The following is a 25,837-nucleotide window of genomic DNA, read 5'->3' on the forward strand; positions in this document are numbered from 1 at the left end:
CCGACTCAGTGCTTGGTCAGCTGCACTAGGTGTCTCGGATTGAGGTCGTCCCACAAACTCTCAATTGGGTTTAAATCCAGGGATTTTGGCGAACAGAGGAGTATTGTAAATTCGTCCTGTTGCTCTTCAAACTGGGCACGTACACTGTGAACGCTTGGATAGTGTGTACCCGTTTTAGGGTCTGTCTCCACATATTTTGTGGATTGAAAGACTGATAACTGATGGTTGTTTGCCACCTGTTTTTGACCGTCCTTGATGCAGTTCCGGATTTGGAAGTGACGTTTACTAATGGCTCTATGGTCGACAGATGAACCGGTTTTGCCTACACACAAGCAAGGTGCAGTGAACTATGTTCCCTGCTAAATGGCTGCTGTGTAATCACTGCAGAATTCGTGGTCATCGCTCAAGGCCTTAGCTATATTCATTCTTGAACCAGCGAGGTGTCCTTAATCAGCAGTCCCTGAATAGTCTTAAATCTATCGACCAGAGCTACCCTTGAAACCCATTGATTGTGACTATCCAGGATCTCCTCCTTCCCGATCTCCTTTGAACTGGACAGTAGGCCATCTTTGTCTGGACGCTAGGTCACGTTGGGATCCCTGGGAATGAACATGACAGATTGTCAAAGTTGGCTGTCAAGATGCCGACTTCAGAGATGGGGGGTACTGGAACTGAACTTTTGGTCAACTCAACACAGTCAGTTGTTGGAGATGTGGAACACAGATTCATGTGCCGTGATTTCTCTGAACAAACTGCAAGCAATAAAGGGGATCACAACATGTGCAAATCTTACCTTTGCTCTTTTCTCAGGGAATCTGTCATTCTCTGCTTCACATTGGTCACACTTGGCTGACCAATTTCCACATCCTATGGCATGAGTATCCAGTATCGGTGTGGTGCCCATCCGATGGTGGTGCACAACCTATAGGTCTGTCCCAATTTGGCCACTTTACAGTGAGCTCTTAAACGAGCAGACATACTGCCTCTGGTGCTAGCAGATGACAGCAAAGCAGCTGATTTGGTTTCACATTGTACTCTTCTCTGTTAAGAAGGGCACATTGGCCTCATTGGCCACTTGAGGGATTGGAGGTGTGCCCCATAACCTGCTTTGATCCAGGAGGGCCATGGCTGCCCCTGCTAGGTGATCCAGCCTGGCTCGTGCCCTTCCCACCCTTTTAATTCTTCTTGTTCTTTTACTGTCCCAGTGTTGTTCTCTTTCCTGAGATTTATCAACTTGTTTACGTTCAGAGTTTCCTTGTGGTACTGGAGGGTGAGGAAACACTGGTCAGATGCAGAGGGTTTGTCTCCCTTTGCATACCATACCTGAGGGCCTCGAGGTGCTTTCTGGGTGAAACAGCTCACACACCTCAACCTCTTACCTTTCTTTCAGTTCTGCTTGCTTCTACCTGTTGGTTTTATAAATTCTTGTTTGCAATCTGTTAATCATGATTTGTCTTCTGTCTTTCCTCTGAGGACTTCCCAGTTCGGTGTGTATAAGATGGAGGGACTTGTACTTCGGCCCCTTTATCTCCTTCAGTCCAATCCTAAGTGTATTTTTTTAATGAGAGAGGCTTGGGGACCAGTTTAAACAACATCTATGTAAAGCATGTTAACAGATTTTATTAATAGATAATTCCATTAAAATACAATGAGGCAGAGTGGCTGCAGAATGTGTCCTTACAGGAGGTGCAAGTCTCGGTAGAGATTCATTGGAGAAGATAGGAAAGGAGGGACAATCACTCCTACCCTCGGTTGTGAGTAATCCACCTGTTTTGAGGGCAAGGGAAGACAAAGATGTAGTTCTATAACAGTTTATCTCTGTAATGATCCTCTCAACAGGAAGCACTGAAGCCATTGAGCTTGATGTGCTACACTGACTGTTTCATAAAACACTTTACAGTGATTGATCTATAGTTGAGCTATGGCTTGATAATAGGTTTTTGATCTACTGATGTGTAATATATTAAGTTTGTAGCACAACTTTATGCTAGCACAGGAAAGGTTCAGTTAATGAAAGGACTAGGCCACAATTCTCAAACATGATTGACTTTATTACAATATAACTCTCTGAGCAAGTTTCATTCCTTGGTACTTACTTACAAAAACACCTGCAATAGTTCAACACAGGATCATTAAACAAACTCATGGTTTTAAAATTAAGCCACCACTCACACAACTAAAAATGCAGCAAGAGATAATGGTTATAATTGGAGGCATATACTCAAAGCAGGATTACACAGCTTTCCTTTCATTACAAATGAATTGCCGCTCTTGGTACGACCCCTTTTACTCTCCAGTAATCAACAGGCCCAAATCGCCTGTCTCCTCAGGCAGGTCATTGTACACATGGGAGAGAACACAAAGTAACACGACAAGCTTCTAAAACACACAGACAGATGGTGTTAATTCACCAAGCCTCAAAAACATGTTCATACGTGCTTCAGCGAATACAGGCCAGACAATTATAACAGTTTAAACTATGGCCTGGAAAACTTTAAGCAACCAATTGGTCCAGTAAATAAAATTAAAAAAAATTTAACCACACTTGATAAACCATCAAAACACAGGCATTTCACTACTAAGGAAATCGTTCAGGACTGGCAATACCCATATCACAGATTGAAGTAGCTGATGAGAATTTCGAATGAGGCAACAAGAGGCAGCAATACATTAAATCATGTTGTTACCACAGTTCATGGGCTTAAATTTTGCTCACCCAAAAAAGAAAAGAAAAAAAGAAAAAAACTGTCCATGGTTCCAATGCTGTTGTGAGCAGAAACAAGGCTGTCCACACAGAGTCCCATCAACCAGTTAACATAAGAATCACCAGCGCCAGTACCAACTGTCTCAGTGCTATGCGTTGCCACCTTATACTGCCGCCCAGTGTGCTTCTAAACACAGTGCATGCGCGACTCACACCTCCTTGCGGCTCCGTGTTCACTCTCTTCAGTGCCTCCTCTCAGGCGCGCGCTGTATAGGCAAACTTTATACCAGATAGGATTGATAACCACTAGGTCGATGTGCACACATCAACCTCCGCCCTTAAGGTAAAGCTCCCCCAGGTTTGCCCACCTTAAGTTGGTGCAGATGTGTGTGAAACTTCCTGTGTGTCTTCATATTCCTCACCAGGAAGTTGACCGGAGTGAATACTGTAATCACTTCATACAGGCCAATGAACCTGGGCACTAATTTACCTACCGCCTCCTTATCACGGTGTCTCTGCCCCAAAAATTTTTTTACAAAAATCCAGTCGCCCACCGCAACAGACACCGCACGCCTTTCCCTATTACATGCCTGTTCTTCTTGGCGGTGTCCAAAATAATATTTCTTGTTGCCGCCTCCCATTAACCCGTAGCTCGTGAAGGTCCACATGCTCTGGCAGGATGTCCTTTATGGACCAAAGATTACTCAAGGGGGTATTGATTTCATAACTTAAGAGTACCTTTGCAGGAGTGGTCCTGTGGCTCTTGTGTTGAGTGGTGTTGAAGGCCAGACTCAGCCAATTCAACGACTGGTCCCATTTACTCAGAGCACTAAGTGGTAAATTATTAATGCAGATTATAAATTGCGGTTAATCTGCTCTGCGAAAGAAGATTGTGGGTAATATGGAGTACTCGTCAAATGGTGAATACCTTGTGCAAAACGGAACCTACAGAATTGCCGAGAACTAAATGCCTGCGCATTGTCGCTCACCAAACTACAAGGTAGACCAAAACTTGCGAAAATAGATGATAAATGCCCGATACTTGCATCGGCAGTGGTACTTCTGCTTGGAATGAGCCAGACAAAACCATCCACTACCACAAAAATAAACCTATTCACATTCTTAGTGTGCGCAAGTGGCCTGACATAATCAATGAAAAGCTTTTGAAAAGGTTGAAATTCCCCAGTAGATTGCAAGAATCCCTTACGTCTGCCCACATCCGGCTTCCCGTGTTGGCAATCTTCACAACTACTGACTAACGTGCAAATTTCGAGAGCCACTCCTTTCCAAGGAAGATGTTCTTTAATTTTGGCGAGTGTTTTCTGCCACCTAAATGTCCACCATATACAGACTGACTGCGGTATTTAAATACCGCGGTACCAGACTCTTTGGCAGACAAATTCTTCCATTCTGGTCTCGCCACCCTTGATACCAAAGTACCCCTTTCTCTATTGAATAACCGTCTAACAAATTCCCGTTTTGCAACTCCCCTCGGGCCACGGCTAACTTGGGATCGCTTTCTTGCTCTTTATTAAGGTTACTAAACAAGGCCGGGATCTCTGTTAGTACCACCCCCACTACTTGAGGTTCCAGCACCTCTTCAAAATCCGCAGATAATGGTGCCTGAGAAACTTCTTTGTGAAAATCTTCTCTGCCTTGCTCAAACATGTGACTAAGTGTATTAGTAACTGGATTTGCGACCCTCGAATGTGCACCACATCAAACTGGAAGGCTGAAATCCTAATAGCCCAGCATGCTATTCTACCCGTTTTTCGTGAACATGCCGAAACCTAACTCAATGCTTGATTACCAGTCTCAAGCTTAAATTGCCAATGCTCAAGATAGAATTTGAATTTCTCAATAGCAAACAACATGGCTAATGCTTCTTAACTCATAAACAAAGTAATTGCATTCAGGACCTGAAAGTGCCCTTGAAGCAAATGCTATTGGTCTGCATTCGCCTTCCTGCTGTTGTAACAAAATGGCAGCAATGCCGGCATTTGATGCATCGGTCTGGACAATAAATGGCAAATTAAAGTCAGGAATTTCTAGTACTGGCGCATTGCTAATAGATATTTTAAGTGCTTCAAAGGCAGCATGCTGGCTATCACCCTAGTGAAATTTATCCCCTTTCTTCCTCAACTGATTAAGAGGAATGGCCAACCCAGCAAAATGTTGCACAAATTTATGAAAGAAATTGCGCATTCCAATATATCGGGCAACTTGTGAATAGCACTAGTTCTTAGTTGATCAATCCTCACGCCCTTTTCCGACACAAAGTGTCCTAGAAAGGAAATTCCACTTTTAGCTAGCATGACTTTACCTGGTTTCACCGTAAGACCTGCTTCCCTTAACCGTGTGACCACTTGTTTCAGATGTTTAATATTCTCAAAATTCTTACTATAGACCACCACATCATCAAGGTAATTGTACACAAATTTAAATTTAAACTCGCCGAACACAGAGTCTAAAAGACAGGACAGGACTGCCATTCCAGTAGCCAACCCAAAAGGTACATGGTTGAATTCATACAAATTATAATTAGTACAAAAAGCCGTTAACGATTTAGATTCCTCAGCCGGGGGACCTGATAGTAGGCTTGATTGAAATCTAACATGGAAAACACACATTCACCCACAAACCACTTAAAACAAGTGTGTAAATTGGGGAGAGGCACAGATTCTAACACCACTTTCTGGTTAAACAAATGGTAGTCTACCACTGGCCTAAACCCTGCATCGTTAGTCTTTGCTTAAAAAAAAAAAAAAAAAAAAAAAAAATGTAGAGAGGCATAAGGTGAAACTGATGGTCTAATAACACCATCCTCCAACAACTTGCGTACAATCTAATGTAATTCTTTCATCGTGGGTGGACAGTGCCGATAAGGTGATTGCCTAACTGGCGTAGAATCGCGCACCCTTATCTTATAAGACACCACATGTGTTACCCATAACTTTTCTGAAAAGACATCCAGGAACTGGTAAAGAAGGTCTAATAGTTTTCTGTCCAGATCACAAGACAAATGTCTAACGTCAAAAGTGGAACCACTCCCCTGTACATAGTGCACACTATTCTTATCTTTACGGTCACACAACTGTAATTTTTCCTCAGGACAGAATTTAAAAAAAATTTCTTTCCATGCATAGTCTAAACAAACAACCAGTTCGTACGAGAAAATCATACCCCAGCAATACGGGTACTGTCATGCCCGAATAATAAAAAATTGCCAAGGCCTAGTAAACACACCTATCCTGAGTTTACACTTCATGCAACCTACATCATCTAATTTTTTATTAGCCACGGACCGACAGTCACTTTCTGTTAGTTGTAAGAGAGGTAAACCTGCACAAACTCTATTATTAATATACCATTTGTGATCTAGTAATGATACACATCTTCCTGAATCAAGCAAACTACACACAGGTTCAGAACCCACCGATACCCAGGCAAAAGGCAGGCAAGAGGTATCAACTGCACATACTTTACGATAACCCCGAGTTGGTCAGGCTCCACCCATCCCCTGAATTTTCTTCTGGCGTCAACTGTTTATAGAAGGCTCATGCGGTTTGGGACAGCCATGCACAAAATGCATTGTACTACCATATCTAAAGCACTGCGGGCCCTCACCTTGATGGCCCCTAAAATTGGCCTGGAACTCAGCACCTTTGTTGTTTTCTTCGAGCATCCGCTCTTTCTCAAGTTTTCCATCACAATACTTTACATTTTCTACTCCGACCACCGACTTCCCTAACTTGCAAAATGATTGCGGCCTTTTTAAAAATACTGTCATAGACCGATCTTGCGGGCGTGTACCTTCCACGATGCTACCCACGGCTTCTACCTGAGATGTTTCGATACACATGGCTACGATAGCTGTTCTTACTCTATCTACATAATCAGATAATGTCTCATCATTGGCCTGAACCCGATAAAAATAATCATCAACAAGATCCTTGCGCCTACACTCGCCCAAACATTCTCTTAAAATCTTCTGACTGAGACAAGTCAAGGAGCTACACCAGCTTAGCACATCAATTATCAACCGATTCAGCTGTCCTTCGGCAAGCGGAAAAATTATCTAACATATCAAGTCTTCCTGAATTTGCAATACACGAGCCTGGTTCTGCAATTTGATAATTAACCCCAGATATACTTACATGGATATGGTGTCTGTTCTTTCAGACATGTCCTAAAGAACAGACACCATTAATGACCTGCAGCTGTCTAGAATGAAATTAGAATTATATTAATACCTTCAGCTGCTGATGGGCATTGATATATATCAATGTGGTTGGGTGAAAATGAGAGAGGTGGCACAGTGGTTAGCACACTGGACTCACATTCGGGAGGATGACGGTTCAATCCCGCGTGCAGCCATCCTGATTTAGGTTTTCGGTGATTTCCATAAATCGCTCCAGGCAAATGCCAGGATGGTTCCTTTGAAAGGGCACAGCCAACTTCCTTCCCTAATCTGATGAGACCAATGACCTCGCTGTTTGGTCTCTTTCCACAAACAACCCAACAACCCCAACAGGTGAAAATGTGTGCCCCAACCAGGACTCGAACCTGGTAATTTCATTATTAACCACAGAAGCTCTATATCATGATTCACATCTTTAATTGACAACCTATGCACTCCTTGAAGTAGTGGTAACAAAGGATTCGGAAGTTTACTAAATTGTTCAGATATACGAGCTGCTGCACTTGCGCTCGTGCCTCTAATATCTATACTTTCCTTCCCTTCACTTTCCTGCCATTTAAGAGAAAACAAGGTCCTCTGTACCGAAATAAGTTCCTGTTGCAATACCTGTAAATCATGCAGATGTTTAGTATCTTTAGAAACAACATGGATATTGTTAATACGATTGGCAACATGATGTACCAGAGCGTGGAGACACAATAATTGTGCTTGGGACAGGATGGAACCGTCTAACAAATCAACACCCTCTTTCACAACACCAAGCAAGGAAAGGCATGTGGTGCACATGGTACTCACCTCCCCCACCGTGCTTGCTACGATGTTTACTGTCTTGTCCAACATGCTCCGTAACCACTGACTCAACTCGGTCATGTTGCCCTCGTCCCCTTCACCGTGAATACATAACTCATACTGCAGCAGCTCCTTACGCAAATATTTCAGACCCAACATGTTTCGAACTGCCATGTTAAGGTAACTGAAGACACACAAGGAATTTTATACAAAGGCCTCAAGGTAATGCTAAATCTAGCTTAAACCTAAATCACACAGTACCAAGGAATGTAATTTAACCAGAATAACCACGCTCTGCTACCAGTTTTGTAGCGCAACGTTACACTAGCACAGGAAAGGTTCAGTTAATGAAAGGACTAGGCCACAATTCTCAAACATGATTGACTTTATTACAATATAACTCTCTGAGCAAGTTTCATTCCTTGGTACTTACTTACAAAAACACCTGCAATAGTTCAACACAGGATCATTAAACAAACTCATGGTTTTAAAATTAAGCCACCACTCACACAACTAAAAATGCAGCAAGAGATAATGGTTATAATTGGAGGCATATACTCAAAGCAGGATTACACAGCTTTCCTTTCATTACAAATGAATTGCCGCTCTTGGTACGACCCCTTTATTCTCCAGTAATCAACAGGCCCAAATCGCCTGTCTCCTCAGGCAGGTCATTGTACACATGGGAGAGAACACAAAGTAACACGACAAGCTTCTAAAACACACAGACAGATGGTGTTAATTCACCAAGCCTCAAAAACATGTTCATACGTGCTTCAGCGAATACAGGCCAGACAATTATAACAGTTTAAACTATGGCCTGGAAAACTTTAAGCAACCAATTGGTCCAGTAAATAAAATTAAAAAAAATTTAACCACACTTGATAAACCATCAAAACACAGGCATTTCACTACTAAGGAAATCGTTCAGGACTGGCAATACCCATATCACAGATTGAAGTAGCTGATGAGAATTTCGAATGAGGCAACAAGAGGCAGCAATACATTAAATCATGTTGTTACCACAGTTCATGGGCTTAAATTTTGCTCACCCAAAAAAGAAAAGAAAAAAAGAAAAAAACTGTCCATGGTTCCAATGCTGTTGTGAGCAGAAACAAGGCTGTCCACACAGAGTCCCATCAACCAGTTAACATAAGAATCACCAGCGCCAGTACCAACTGTCTCAGTGCTATGCGTTGCCACCTTATACTGCCGCCCAGTGTGCTTCTAAACACAGTGCATGCGCGACTCACACCTCCTTGCGGCTCCGTGTTCACTCTCTTCAGTGCCTCCTCTCAGGCGCGCGCTGTATAGGCAAACTTTATACCAGATAGGATTGATAACCACTAGGTCGATGTGCACACATCAACCTCCGCCCTTAAGGTAAAGCTCCCCCAGGTTTGCCCACCTTAAGTTGGTGCAGATGTGTGTGAAACTTCCTGTGTGTCTTCATATTCCTCACCAGGAAGTTGACCGGAGTGAATACTGTAATCACTTCATACAGGCCAATGAACCTGGGCACTAATTTACCTACCGCCTCCTTATCACGGTGTCTCTGCCCCAAAAATTTTTTTACAAAAATCCAGTCGCCCACCGCAACAGACACCGCACGCCTTTCCCTATTACATGCCTGTTCTTCTTGGCGGTGTCCAAAATAATATTTCTTGTTGCCGCCTCCCATTAACCCGTAGCTCGTGAAGGTCCACATGCTCTGGCAGGATGTCCTTTATGGACCAAAGATTACTCAAGGGGGTATTGATTTCATAACTTAAGAGTACCTTTGCAGGAGTGGTCCTGTGGCTCTTGTGTTGAGTGGTGTTGAAGGCCAGACTCAGCCAATTCAACGACTGGTCCCATTTACTCAGAGCACTAAGTGGTAAATTATTAATGCAGATTATAAATTGCGGTTAATCTGCTCTGCGAAAGAAGATTGTGGGTAATATGGAGTACTCGTCAAATGGTGAATACCTTGTGCAAAACGGAACCTACAGAATTGCCGAGAACTAAATGCCTGCGCATTGTCGCTCACCAAACTACAAGGTAGACCAAAACTTGCGAAAATAGATGATAAATGCCCGATACTTGCATCGGCAGTGGTACTTCTGCTTGGAATGAGCCAGACAAAACCATCCACTACCACAAAAATAAACCTATTCACATTCTTAGTGTGCGCAAGTGGCCTGACATAATCAATGAAAAGCTTTTGAAAAGGTTGAAATTCCCCAGTAGATTGCAAGAATCCCTTACGTCTGCCCACATCCGGCTTCCCGTGTTGGCAATCTTCACAACTACTGACTAACGTGCAAATTTCGAGAGCCACTCCTTTCCAAGGAAGATGTTCTTTAATTTTGGCGAGTGTTTTCTGCCACCTAAATGTCCACCATATACAGACTGACTGCGGTATTTAAATACCGCGGTACCAGACTCTTTGGCAGACAAATTCTTCCATTCTGGTCTCGCCACCCTTGATACCAAAGTACCCCTTTCTCTATTGAATAACCGTCTAACAAATTCCCGTTTTGCAACTCCCCTCGGGCCACGGCTAACTTGGGATCGCTTTCTTGCTCTTTATTAAGGTTACTAAACAAGGCCGGGATCTCTGTTAGTACCACCCCCACTACTTGAGGTTCCAGCACCTCTTCAAAATCCGCAGATAATGGTGCCTGAGAAACTTCTTTGTGAAAATCTTCTCTGCCTTGCTCAAACATGTGACTAAGTGTATTAGTAACTGGATTTGCGACCCTCGAATGTGCACCACATCAAACTGGAAGGCTGAAATCCTAATAGCCCAGCATGCTATTCTACCCGTTTTTCGTGAACATGCCGAAACCTAACTCAATGCTTGATTACCAGTCTCAAGCTTAAATTGCCAATGCTCAAGATAGAATTTGAATTTCTCAATAGCAAACAACATGGCTAATGCTTCTTAACTCATAAACAAAGTAATTGCATTCAGGACCTGAAAGTGCCCTTGAAGCAAATGCTATTGGTCTGCATTCGCCTTCCTGCTGTTGTAACAAAATGGCAGCAATGCCGGCATTTGATGCATCGGTCTGGACAATAAATGGCAAATTAAAGTCAGGAATTTCTAGTACTGGCGCATTGCTAATAGATATTTTAAGTGCTTCAAAGGCAGCATGCTGGCTATCACCCTAGTGAAATTTATCCCCTTTCTTCCTCAACTGATTAAGAGGAATGGCCAACCCAGCAAAATGTTGCACAAATTTATGAAAGAAATTGCGCATTCCAATATATCGGGCAACTTGTGAATAGCACTAGTTCTTAGTTGATCAATCCTCACGCCCTTTTCCGACACAAAGTGTCCTAGAAAGGAAATTCCACTTTTAGCTAGCATGACTTTACCTGGTTTCACCGTAAGACCTGCTTCCCTTAACCGTGTGACCACTTGTTTCAGATGTTTAATATTCTCAAAATTCTTACTATAGACCACCACATCATCAAGGTAATTGTACACAAATTTAAATTTAAACTCGCCGAACACAGAGTCTAAAAGACAGGACAGGACTGCCATTCCAGTAGCCAACCCAAAAGGTACATGGTTGAATTCATACAAATTATAATTAGTACAAAAAGCCGTTAACGATTTAGATTCCTCAGCCGGGGGACCTGATAGTAGGCTTGATTGAAATCTAACATGGAAAACACACATTCACCCACAAACCACTTAAAACAAGTGTGTAAATTGGGGAGAGGCACAGATTCTAACACCACTTTCTGGTTAAACAAATGGTAGTCTACCACTGGCCTAAACCCTGCATCGTTAGTCTTTGCTTAAAAAAAAAAAAAAAAAAAAAAAAAATGTAGAGAGGCATAAGGTGAAACTGATGGTCTAATAACACCATCCTCCAACAACTTGCGTACAATCTAATGTAATTCTTTCATCGTGGGTGGACAGTGCCGATAAGGTGATTGCCTAACTGGCGTAGAATCGCGCACCCTTATCTTATAAGACACCACATGTGTTACCCATAACTTTTCTGAAAAGACATCCAGGAACTGGTAAAGAAGGTCTAATAGTTTTCTGTCCAGATCACAAGACAAATGTCTAACGTCAAAAGTGGAACCACTCCCCTGTACATAGTGCACACTATTCTTATCTTTACGGTCACACAACTGTAATTTTTCCTCAGGACAGAATTTAAAAAAAATTTCTTTCCATGCATAGTCTAAACAAACAACCAGTTCGTACGAGAAAATCATACCCCAGCAATACGGGTACTGTCATGCCCGAATAATAAAAAATTGCCAAGGCCTAGTAAACACACCTATCCTGAGTTTACACTTCATGCAACCTACATCATCTAATTTTTTATTAGCCACGGACCGACAGTCACTTTCTGTTAGTTGTAAGAGAGGTAAACCTGCACAAACTCTATTATTAATATACCATTTGTGATCTAGTAATGATACACATCTTCCTGAATCAAGCAAACTACACACAGGTTCAGAACCCACCGATACCCAGGCAAAAGGCAGGCAAGAGGTATCAACTGCACATACTTTACGATAACCCCGAGTTGGTCAGGCTCCACCCATCCCCTGAATTTTCTTCTGGCGTCAACTGTTTATAGAAGGCTCATGCGGTTTGGGACAGCCATGCACAAAATGCATTGTACTACCATATCTAAAGCACTGCGGGCCCTCACCTTGATGGCCCCTAAAATTGGCCTGGAACTCAGCACCTTTGTTGTTTTCTTCGAGCATCCGCTCTTTCTCAAGTTTTCCATCACAATACTTTACATTTTCTACTCCGACCACCGACTTCCCTAACTTGCAAAATGATTGCGGCCTTTTTAAAAATACTGTCATAGACCGATCTTGCGGGCGTGTACCTTCCACGATGCTACCCACGGCTTCTACCTGAGATGTTTCGATACACATGGCTACGATAGCTGTTCTTACTCTATCTACATAATCAGATAATGTCTCATCATTGGCCTGAACCCGATAAAAATAATCATCAACAAGATCCTTGCGCCTACACTCGCCCAAACATTCTCTTAAAATCTTCTGACTGAGACAAGTCAAGGAGCTACACCAGCTTAGCACATCAATTATCAACCGATTCAGCTGTCCTTCGGCAAGCGGAAAAATTATCTAACATATCAAGTCTTCCTGAATTTGCAATACACGAGCCTGGTTCTGCAATTTGATAATTAACCCCAGATATACTTACATGGATATGGTGTCTGTTCTTTCAGACATGTCCTAAAGAACAGACACCATTAATGACCTGCAGCTGTCTAGAATGAAATTAGAATTATATTAATACCTTCAGCTGCTGATGGGCATTGATATATATCAATGTGGTTGGGTGAAAATGAGAGAGGTGGCACAGTGGTTAGCACACTGGACTCACATTCGGGAGGATGACGGTTCAATCCCGCGTGCAGCCATCCTGATTTAGGTTTTCGGTGATTTCCATAAATCGCTCCAGGCAAATGCCAGGATGGTTCCTTTGAAAGGGCACAGCCAACTTCCTTCCCTAATCTGATGAGACCAATGACCTCGCTGTTTGGTCTCTTTCCACAAACAACCCAACAACCCCAACAGGTGAAAATGTGTGCCCCAACCAGGACTCGAACCTGGTAATTTCATTATTAACCACAGAAGCTCTATATCATGATTCACATCTTTAATTGACAACCTATGCACTCCTTGAAGTAGTGGTAACAAAGGATTCGGAAGTTTACTAAATTGTTCAGATATACGAGCTGCTGCACTTGCGCTCGTGCCTCTAATATCTATACTTTCCTTCCCTTCACTTTCCTGCCATTTAAGAGAAAACAAGGTCCTCTGTACCGAAATAAGTTCCTGTTGCAATACCTGTAAATCATGCAGATGTTTAGTATCTTTAGAAACAACATGGATATTGTTAATACGATTGGCAACATGATGTACCAGAGCGTGGAGACACAATAATTGTGCTTGGGACAGGATGGAACCGTCTAACAAATCAACACCCTCTTTCACAACACCAAGCAAGGAAAGGCATGTGGTGCACATGGTACTCACCTCCCCCACCGTGCTTGCTACGATGTTTACTGTCTTGTCCAACATGCTCCGTAACCACTGACTCAACTCGGTCATGTTGCCCTCGTCCCCTTCACCGTGAATACATAACTCATACTGCAGCAGCTCCTTACGCAAATATTTCAGACCCAACATGTTTCGAACTGCCATGTTAAGGTAACTGAAGACACACAAGGAATTTTATACAAAGGCCTCAAGGTAATGCTAAATCTAGCTTAAACCTAAATCACACAGTACCAAGGAATGTAATTTAACCAGAATAACCACGCTCTGCTACCAGTTTTGTAGCGCAACGTTACACTAGCACAGGAAAGGTTCAGTTAATGAAAGGACTAGGCCACAATTCTCAAACATGATTGACTTTATTACAATATAACTCTCTGAGCAAGTTTCATTCCTTGGTACTTACTTACAAAAACACCTGCAATAGTTCAACACAGGATCATTAAACAAACTCATGGTTTTAAAATTAAGCCACCACTCACACAACTAAAAATGCAGCAAGAGATAATGGTTATAATTGGAGGCATATACTCAAAGCAGGATTACACAGCTTTCCTTTCATTACAAATGAATTGCCGCTCTTGGTACGACCCCTTTATTCTCCAGTAATCAACAGGCCCAAATCGCCTGTCTCCTCAGGCAGGTCATTGTACACATGGGAGAGAACACAAAGTAACACGACAAGCTTCTAAAACACACAGACAGATGGTGTTAATTCACCAAGCCTCAAAAACATGTTCATACGTGCTTCAGCGAATACAGGCCAGACAATTATAACAGTTTAAACTATGGCCTGGAAAACTTTAAGCAACCAATTGGTCCAGTAAATAAAATTAAAAAAAATTTAACCACACTTGATAAACCATCAAAACACAGGCATTTCACTACTAAGGAAATCGTTCAGGACTGGCAATACCCATATCACAGATTGAAGTAGCTGATGAGAATTTCGAATGAGGCAACAAGAGGCAGCAATACATTAAATCATGTTGTTACCACAGTTCATGGGCTTAAATTTTGCTCACCCAAAAAAGAAAAGAAAAAAAGAAAAAAACTGTCCATGGTTCCAATGCTGTTGTGAGCAGAAACAAGGCTGTCCACACAGAGTCCCATCAACCAGTTAACATAAGAATCACCAGCGCCAGTACCAACTGTCTCAGTGCTATGCGTTGCCACCTTATACTGCCGCCCAGTGTGCTTCTAAACACAGTGCATGCGCGACTCACACCTCCTTGCGGCTCCGTGTTCACTCTCTTCAGTGCCTCCTCTCAGGCGCGCGCTGTATAGGCAAACTTTATACCAGATAGGATTGATAACCACTAGGTCGATGTGCACACATCAACCTCCGCCCTTAAGGTAAAGCTCCCCCAGGTTTGCCCACCTTAAGTTGGTGCAGATGTGTGTGAAACTTCCTGTGTGTCTTCATATTCCTCACCAGGAAGTTGACCGGAGTGAATACTGTAATCACTTCATACAGGCCAATGAACCTGGGCACTAATTTACCTACCGCCTCCTTATCACGGTGTCTCTGCCCCAAAAATTTTTTTACAAAAATCCAGTCGCCCACCGCAACAGACACCGCACGCCTTTCCCTATTACATGCCTGTTCTTCTTGGCGGTGTCCAAAATAATATTTCTTGTTGCCGCCTCCCATTAACCCGTAGCTCGTGAAGGTCCACATGCTCTGGCAGGATGTCCTTTATGGACCAAAGATTACTCAAGGGGGTATTGATTTCATAACTTAAGAGTACCTTTGCAGGAGTGGTCCTGTGGCTCTTGTGTTGAGTGGTGTTGAAGGCCAGACTCAGCCAATTCAACGACTGGTCCCATTTACTCAGAGCACTAAGTGGTAAATTATTAATGCAGATTATAAATTGCGGTTAATCTGCTCTGCGAAAGAAGATTGTGGGTAATATGGAGTACTCGTCAAATGGTGAATACCTTGTGCAAAACGGAACCTACAGAATTGCCGAGAACTAAATGCCTGCGCATTGTCGCTCACCAAACTACAAGGTAGACCAAAACTTGCGAAAATAGATGATAAATGCCCGATACTTGCATCGGCAGTGGTACTTCTGCTTGGAATGAGCCAGACAAAACCATCCACTACCACAAAAATAAACCTATTCACATTCTTAGTGTGCGCAAGTGGCCTGACATAATCAATGAAAAGCTTTTGAAAAGGTTGAAATTCCCCAGTAGATTGCAAGAATCCCTTACGTCTGCCCACATCCGGCTTCCCGTGTTGGCAATCTTCACAACTACTGACTAACGTGCAAATTTCGAGAGCCACTCCTTTCCAAGGAAGATGTTCTTTAATTTTGGCGAGTGTTTTCTGCCACCTAAATGTCCACCATATACAGACTGACTGCGGTATTTAAATACCGCGGTACCAGACTCTTTGGCAGACAAATTCTTCCATTCTGGTCTCGCCACCCTTGATACCAAAGTACCCCTTTCTCTATTGAATAACCGTCTAACAAATTCCCGTTTTGCAACTCCCCTCGGGCCACGGCTAACTTGGGATCGCTTTCTTGCTCTTTATTAAGGTTACTAAACAAGGCCGGGATCTCTGTTAGTACCACCCCCACTACTTGAGGTTCCAGCACCTCTTCAAAATCCGCAGATAATGGTGCCTGAGAAACTTCTTTGTGAAAATCTTCTCTGCCTTGCTCAAACATGTGACTAAGTGTATTAGTAACTGGATTTGCGACCCTCGAATGTGCACCACATCAAACTGGAAGGCTGAAATCCTAATAGCCCAGCATGCTATTCTACCCGTTTTTCGTGAACATGCCGAAACCTAACTCAATGCTTGATTACCAGTCTCAAGCTTAAATTGCCAATGCTCAAGATAGAATTTGAATTTCTCAATAGCAAACAACATGGCTAATGCTTCTTAACTCATAAACAAAGTAATTGCATTCAGGACCTGAAAGTGCCCTTGAAGCAAATGCTATTGGTCTGCATTCGCCTTCCTGCTGTTGTAACAAAATGGCAGCAATGCCGGCATTTGATGCATCGGTCTGGACAATAAATGGCAAATTAAAGTCAGGAATTTCTAGTACTGGCGCATTGCTAATAGATATTTTAAGTGCTTCAAAGGCAGCATGCTGGCTATCACCCTAGTGAAATTTATCCCCTTTCTTCCTCAACTGATTAAGAGGAATGGCCAACCCAGCAAAATGTTGCACAAATTTATGAAAGAAATTGCGCATTCCAATATATCGGGCAACTTGTGAATAGCACTAGTTCTTAGTTGATCAATCCTCACGCCCTTTTCCGACACAAAGTGTCCTAGAAAGGAAATTCCACTTTTAGCTAGCATGACTTTACCTGGTTTCACCGTAAGACCTGCTTCCCTTAACCGTGTGACCACTTGTTTCAGATGTTTAATATTCTCAAAATTCTTACTATAGACCACCACATCATCAAGGTAATTGTACACAAATTTAAATTTAAACTCGCCGAACACAGAGTCTAAAAGACAGGACAGGACTGCCATTCCAGTAGCCAACCCAAAAGGTACATGGTTGAATTCATACAAATTATAATTAGTACAAAAAGCCGTTAACGATTTAGATTCCTCAGCCGGGGGACCTGATAGTAGGCTTGATTGAAATCTAACATGGAAAACACACATTCACCCACAAACCACTTAAAACAAGTGTGTAAATTGGGGAGAGGCACAGATTCTAACACCACTTTCTGGTTAAACAAATGGTAGTCAACCACTGGCCTAAACCCTGCATCGTTAGTCTTTGCTTAAAAAAAAAAAAAAAAAAAAAAAAAATGTAGAGAGGCATAAGGTGAAACTGATGGTCTAATAACACCATCCTCCAACAACTTGCGTACAATCTAATGTAATTCTTTCATCGTGGGTGGACAGTGCCGATAAGGTGATTGCCTAACTGGCGTAGAATCGCGCACCCTTATCTTATAAGACACCACATGTGTTACCCATAACTTTTCTGAAAAGACATCCAGGAACTGGTAAAGAAGGTCTAATAGTTTTCTGTCCAGATCACAAGACAAATGTCTAACGTCAAAAGTGGAACCACTCCCCTGTACATAGTGCACACTATTCTTATCTTTACGGTCACACAACTGTAATTTTTCCTCAGGACAGAATTTAAAAAAAATTTCTTTCCATGCATAGTCTAAACAAACAACCAGTTCGTACGAGAAAATCATACCCCAGCAATACGGGTACTGTCATGCCCGAATAATAAAAAATTGCCAAGGCCTAGTAAACACACCTATCCTGAGTTTACACTTCATGCAACCTACATCATCTAATTTTTTATTAGCCACGGACCGACAGTCACTTTCTGTTAGTTGTAAGAGAGGTAAACCTGCACAAACTCTATTATTAATATACCATTTGTGATCTAGTAATGATACACATCTTCCTGAATCAAGCAAACTACACACAGGTTCAGAACCCACCGATACCCAGGCAAAAGGCAGGCAAGAGGTATCAACTGCACATACTTTACGATAACCCCGAGTTGGTCAGGCTCCACCCATCCCCTGAATTTTCTTCTGGCGTCAACTGTTTATAGAAGGCTCATGCGGTTTGGGACAGCCATGCACAAAATGCATTGTACTACCATATCTAAAGCACTGCGGGCCCTCACCTTGATGGCCCCTAAAATTGGCCTGGAACTCAGCACCTTTGTTGTTTTCTTCGAGCATCCGCTCTTTCTCAAGTTTTCCATCACAATACTTTACATTTTCTACTCCGACCACCGACTTCCCTAACTTGCAAAATGATTGCGGCCTTTTTAAAAATACTGTCATAGACCGATCTTGCGGGCGTGTACCTTCCACGATGCTACCCACGGCTTCTACCTGAGATGTTTCGATACACATGGCTACGATAGCTGTTCTTACTCTATCTACATAATCAGATAATGTCTCATCATTGGCCTGAACCCGATAAAAATAATCATCAACAAGATCCTTGCGCCTACACTCGCCCAAACATTCTCTTAAAATCTTCTGACTGAGACAAGTCAAGGAGCTACACCAGCTTAGCACATCAATTATCAACCGATTCAGCTGTCCTTCGGCAAGCGGAAAAATTATCTAACATATCAAGTCTTCCTGAATTTGCAATACACGAGCCTGGTTCTGCAATTTGATAATTAACCCCAGATATACTTACATGGATATGGTGTCTGTTCTTTCAGACATGTCCTAAAGAACAGACACCATTAATGACCTGCAGCTGTCTAGAATGAAATTAGAATTATATTAATACCTTCAGCTGCTGATGGGCATTGATATATATCAATGTGGTTGGGTGAAAATGAGAGAGGTGGCACAGTGGTTAGCACACTGGACTCACATTCGGGAGGATGACGGTTCAATCCCGCGTGCAGCCATCCTGATTTAGGTTTTCGGTGATTTCCATAAATCGCTCCAGGCAAATGCCAGGATGGTTCCTTTGAAAGGGCACAGCCAACTTCCTTCCCTAATCTGATGAGACCAATGACCTCGCTGTTTGGTCTCTTTCCACAAACAACCCAACAACCCCAACAGGTGAAAATGTGTGCCCCAACCAGGACTCGAACCTGGTAATTTCATTATTAACCACAGAAGCTCTATATCATGATTCACATCTTTAATTGACAACCTATGCACTCCTTGAAGTAGTGGTAACAAAGGATTCGGAAGTTTACTAAATTGTTCAGATATACGAGCTGCTGCACTTGCGCTCGTGCCTCTAATATCTATACTTTCCTTCCCTTCACTTTCCTGCCATTTAAGAGAAAACAAGGTCCTCTGTACCGAAATAAGTTCCTGTTGCAATACCTGTAAATCATGCAGATGTTTAGTATCTTTAGAAACAACATGGATATTGTTAATACGATTGGCAACATGATGTACCAGAGCGTGGAGACACAATAATTGTGCTTGGGACAGGATGGAACCGTCTAACAAATCAACACCCTCTTTCACAACACCAAGCAAGGAAAGGCATGTGGTGCACATGGTACTCACCTCCCCCACCGTGCTTGCTACGATGTTTACTGTCTTGTCCAACATGCTCCGTAACCACTGACTCAACTCGGTCATGTTGCCCTCGTCCCCTTCACCGTGAATACATAACTCATACTGCAGCAGCTCCTTACGCAAATATTTCAGACCCAACATGTTTCGAACTGCCATGTTAAGGTAACTGAAGACACACAAGGAATTTTATACAAAGGCCTCAAGGTAATGCTAAATCTAGCTTAAACCTAAATCACACAGTACCAAGGAATGTAATTTAACCAGAATAACCACGCTCTGCTACCAGTTTTGTAGCGCAACGTTACACTAGCACAGGAAAGGTTCAGTTAATGAAAGGACTAGGCCACAATTCTCAAACATGATTGACTTTATTACAATATAACTCTCTGAGCAAGTTTCATTCCTTGGTACTTACTTTAAAAAAAAGCACAGAGCATAAAATTTTAAGACAAAGTTTCTCATAAAAACATTACTCTAATTAAATACAGAAATCTCAAAAACAAATTCAAGCTGACAAATAAATGACTTCAGAGTTTACTTCTGCAATAGTTCAACATAGGATCATTAAACAAACTCGTGGTTTTAAAATTAAGCCACCACTCACACAACTACAAATGCATCAAGAGATAATGGTTAAAATTGGAGGCGTATACTCAAAGCAGGATTACACAGCTTTCCTTTCATTACACATGAACTGCCACTCTTGGTACAAGCCCTTTTACTCTCCAACAATCAATAGGCCCAGCTTGCCCATCTCCTCAGGCAGGTCATTGTATACAGGAAGAGAACACAAAGTAACAAGACAAGCTCCTAAAACACAGACAGATGGTGTTAATTCAACAAGCCTCAAAAACATGTTCATACGTGCTTCAACGAATACAGGCCAGACAATTATGACAGTTTAAACTATGGCCTGGAAAACTTCAAGCAACCAATTGGTCCAGTAAATAAAATAAAAAAAATTATTTAACCACACTTGATAAACCATCAAAACACGGGCATTTCACTATGAAGGAAATCATTCAGGACTGGCAGTTGGCAATACCCGTAGCACAGATTGAAGTAGCTGACGAGAATTTCGAATGAGGCAACAAGAGGCAGCAATACATTAAATTAAGTTTTTACCACAGTTCATGGGCTGAAGTTTTTCTCACCCAAAAAAAGGCCATGCATGGTTCTGATGCTGTTGTGAGCAGAAACAAGGCTGTCAACCAGTTAACGTTAGAATCACCGGCGACAGTACCAACTGTATCAGTTCTATGCGTTGCCAGCTTATGCTGCCACCCAGCGTGCTTCCAACACGCCTCCTAGTGGCTCCGTGTTCACTCTGTCTTCAGTGCCTCCTCTCAGGTGCGTGCTATATAGGCAAACTTTACGCCAGACAGGATCATTAACCCCTAGGTCTATGTGTACACAACAGTGTTAATTTTGAGTGGGCTGTGCCAACCCGTACACCTAGCACTGGTCCTCTGCAGGTCTTTCTTCCTCTGTACATACAACAATATCATGAACGAACAGCCACAGGAAGCTGAAAAGAGAAGTACTGAAGTAGTGGCTGCTGGAAATAATGAACTGTTTAAATCCAGGAATTTTGACCACTACTCATTTGTTTTGTGATGGTGTGGCCACTTAAATTACTTCTACTTTATTTTACAATTTGAAAATTGAATTTTAGGCGTTACCTGTGATTTGGTAGTATTTAGCAATAGAAATCTGGGTGCTAGTGGTGTTGAAACAAAAATTTATAAACTAATTTTACCGTTTTCATCAGTTGGTTGTATCAAAAGAAATCACCATTAAATACTGCTCTTTGAGAAATATCCAAGTGCAAATACACGTATCAGTTCATAATATAGTAACAGTATCTATATGTGGATAGAATGAAGCATTTTAGGGAAGTTCATTTGCAGTGTCAGTACACTGTTGGTGGCTGTGTTTGTTTATATGAAGTCACATCACATAAGTGGTCTGTAATGCCAAAGAATCATGTTTGCCAAAATAAATGATGATTCATGTAATAAACTGCAAAATTTACTTCAGTGTTTTGAAAGTTTTACATCTTATTTACTGTCTCAACTTTGTCTAATATTCCTTTGTATATCAGGTGTCATATTCCCTCTGTCATTGGTTGAATGAACTGTAAGCCAGTTCTGTTGTATGCTTTACAGCCAGTGAAACTTCTCTATATTTACTCTGCCAAATTGGGAGCCCAGATTTTAAATATTACCCACAGCTGTAGTTAGTGACTACACAGCTATAAGAAGGACGTTCTTTTGATGGGGTGACATTAGTGAGAACAGGTTTATCAGTGTGAAGTTGTCACACAGCTATAAATTGATACTTGATAAGATTTCATTCTTGAACCCGTTTGCTGTGATATGACTTACTTGATTATCTTGGTTGCTGAGTACTTCAGGTGGGCTAAATTTTTTTTCCATCCCTCCCCCCCCCCTTTTTTTTTTTTTTTTTTTTTTTTTTTTTTTTTTTTTTTTTTTTGCAGCTACTAGTGTTAAAGAGCATTCCTCATTCACAAGTGACGTGTGTGTGTTACATTCACATTCGTAATATGTGCATAATTTCAAACTGTGAAAAGGAAAATAAACTTATTCCATTGTTTTGAAACACAGATTTCCTTCGAGCTATTTGTTGAGTTTGCAGACAACATAAATTGATGTAACAGTTTTAATAGTACTGCCTTTGAACTGGCAATAGCAAACTTCAGGTTGGTAGTGTGTATACAGCATTCACCAGTAACGCCGTCAGAGTCTTTACTAAACTAATTGGAGAAGAATGTGACAAACTTTTTAAAGTATGTTATAGCTTTTCTGTTTATTTTATTGACTGCAGCTTGTTGCTACTACTCCTTCCACAGGTACATGAGCTGGTCTAAACAGTGATGTGGCAGCATATATGGAGGCGGCACATTAGGAAACTGTATTTTCCATAAGGACATACTTGGCTGCTTCATTACCCAGAATTTCCACATGCCATTATACCCAATAGTGTGAAATCTTCTTACCCTGCCTGTGTAGATGGAAAACAGTTGTGAATCATTTGGATTTGTTTTCCTGGTTGGTACATGTTATGGATAGCCCAAAGAGCAGTAATGAATCTGTGCAGATGAGTAATTTGGTAACAGTGTTAAATCTCATCTGCCCCACTGTCTTAAAGATCACATAATTCAGCATTGTACGCCATTCAGGAAAAAACACATCACAGGCAATTGAATTCTTCTAGATTCAAAAACATGATCACAATTAAAATTCTTTCTGTATGTGGTTTTTTAAAAAAATCTCGAGTGTGAGAATGCACCACAGCCATGCTAGCAGGCAAACTGTTGTGACAGTTCAGCACTGGGAAAGGGTTGACGACTTTACAGTTAAATCGTTATTGTATAGAAATATTTCTCCATTTTGCAGTAAAACCTGTAGTAATTCTACATAAAATGCAGGTGCGAGGCTTAGTGGTAGTGTGTCCTGAATGTACTTTTTTTTCTGCCATGTGATATGTATAATACAGCCAACTTGTTGCAACAAGATTTTATTTTAACCTGGTTTAGACACTAACTATTGGTTTGTTCATTAGAAAATACAACAAATTACCTTAAAACATTACAAAACCATTATCATAGAGAAAAGCCAAGAACAGATGGTTATTATGCCAAACAGAATTATGAAGTGAACAAAATCACATGTAGTAACAGACGTTAGTGCAAAATACTCTCTTTATATAAAATGTGAGTATAGTTGTCAGAAATCTGTTCAGTACAGTAACCATCTATTCTTTTTTTTTCCCTCTGGGTTAATGGTTTTGTAACCTTTCTATGTAATTGTTCTGATTTTCTGATACCAACTGCCAACGCCCATAATCGGCATAGAAACAGTTAAAGTAAAATCTTGTTGGAACTGTTGGCTGTGTTATACATATCATGGTCTTGTATGGTTGCTGTCTCACAACCATGTTTAAAATTGTAAGATTTTTCTGTATCTTTTGTTGTTACAAATGATGGATAAATAAGTAGAACTTTTATTACATGAGTAAGTGACGAATATGTGAAATAAATATATACTCTGTTTACATGTTCCATATTAATTATTTAAAGTGTTTGTACAATATTTATTTTCTGAACATGTAATTGTATAAATTTCCACAAATGTAAGGGGAACTCTCATCTGCTGCATCACACGCAATATTGAATTTTTTGAAGTTTTATCAATGAGTCATATTTTATCAAAAATGTTTTGGTAAGCCAATTCATTTTTTGGACATATGCTATGAAATTGGGAATGTGATATTACTGAAGTATATGCTGGGTAATTCTAGAAGTGGAAGTTAGTGACACATTTCAAAATTGTGTGCACTCTTATGCACATTTGTTTCATTCACTGTTTTTTTTTTTTCTTTTTTTCCAGAGAATTAAAGTAAAGTTGTTTGGTTCACTCTCTTGGATCATGATTGTACAGAAGAAACAAAAGCCTTCTGGCACAGAGTTTGAGCAGCAGCCATTCATTTGTGCATATATCCCTGGTGAACCATATTTCTTTGCTTCACAAAAAAATGTAAAAACAAACATTTCAGATGTGAGTATTATATCATGTTTCTTGATTTAAAAAATACGTGTGACATTTATTTTCTTAAGACGATGATGATGATGATGATGATGATGATGTGCTCTGCCCATTAAGCTGCATACACTTGTATCCAAAAATGTGTCAGTATTTCTGGCTAAAACTTGATTGGTGCTGTATGAAATGTATTGCAAACATGTTTCAAAACACAGATAAAGCTGTCTGTGGCTGTCTTTGTACAGATTAAAAGAAACAATATTTCTTGTCAACTGCCAATCATCACATGCACATGGCACTAGGTTTTGTTTGTATTTAGAGTTGTGATTTCATTAGCAAATATAGTTTCTTCTGCAAACAATTTCATGGAGTGGATGTAGCAGCAGATTGCAGAGTTGACATTGCTGTATCAAGCAGATGATTGACTTTTGAATGTATGAAGCAAGTCTACAAGAATAACAAAAACAGGACTACCAGCAGAAAACTGCTGCTATTTTTGCCACTAGCACAAACTACATAAGAATGTTCTGTCGCTTGTGCGATACCGGTGGGAGATACGGAATGTGGAGAAAATAAAGAGCTTGGGCATTTTTGTGGCAACTCTTTACTTGGTTTTATTTTCAATGTTTGTGGTTTCTAGATGACTTATGTGAACCCAAGTAAAACACCATGGACAAAATAGCACACAGTTATGCTTATCTGTCTTTACTTGTATTTTAAATTGTTCAGAAACATTCATCCATAGTTACTTTACCATGCTTTACTTCCTCGGAGCTTAAAAAATAATTTGCCAAATCACAAAAAGGTCAGTTCGTTAAGAAGTTTTATGTGGTATGTTCTGGGGTGCAAGAAAAGTAGATCAATTGTCATCTTACCTGCCTTTAAATCATATGAATCAAAGCTTCCTTGTGGAATGTATTGGTTCCTAGCTTCTGCATTTCATTTTAGAAATTGACACACTGCTGTTAAGGGTATTATCTACATCTACATGGATACTCTGCAAATCACATTTAAGTGCCTGGCAGAGGGTTCATCGAACCACCTTCACAATTCTCTATTATTCCCATCTCGTATAGTGCATGGAAAGAATGAACACCTATATCTTTCTGTACGAGCTCTGATTTCTGTTATTTTATCATGGTGATCATTCCTCCATATGTAGGTCGGTGTCAACAAAATATTTTCGCATTCGGAGGAGAAAGTTGATTATTGGAATTTCATAAGAAGATTCCGTCGCAACGAAAAACTCCTTTCTTTTAATGATGTCCTGCCCAAATCCTGTTTCATTTCTGTGACATTCTCTCCCATATTTCACAATAATACAAAATGTGCTGCCTTTCTTTGAACTTTTTTGATGTACTCTGTCAGTCCTATCTGGTAAGGATCCCACACTGCGCAGCAGTATTCTAAAAGAGGACGGACAAGCGTAGTGTAGGCAGTCTCCTTAGTAGGTCTGTTACATTTTCTAAGTGTCCTGCCAATAAAACGCAGTCTTTGGTT

The 25,837-nt window shown here is 41.1% G+C and overlaps 1 protein-coding gene across 4 annotated transcripts in view; it reads left to right on the forward strand.

Moving 5' to 3' along the window:
* LOC126184695 (uncharacterized) overlaps positions 1 to 25,837 on the forward strand; it is a 236,989-nt gene that overhangs the window by 91,397 nt on the left and 119,755 nt on the right. For all 4 annotated transcript variants that reach the window (XM_049927197.1, XM_049927200.1, XM_049927199.1 and 1 more), the window contains one exon: positions 24,185 to 24,352. In XM_049927197.1, the coding sequence (XP_049783154.1) occupies positions 24,185 to 24,352 (168 nt within the window). The remainder of the gene's footprint in view (positions 1 to 24,184; positions 24,353 to 25,837) is intronic.

This window comes from Schistocerca cancellata, chromosome 4 (genome assembly GCF_023864275.1).
Source record: "Schistocerca cancellata isolate TAMUIC-IGC-003103 chromosome 4, iqSchCanc2.1, whole genome shotgun sequence".
Taxonomy (NCBI): domain Eukaryota; kingdom Metazoa; phylum Arthropoda; class Insecta; order Orthoptera; family Acrididae; genus Schistocerca; species Schistocerca cancellata.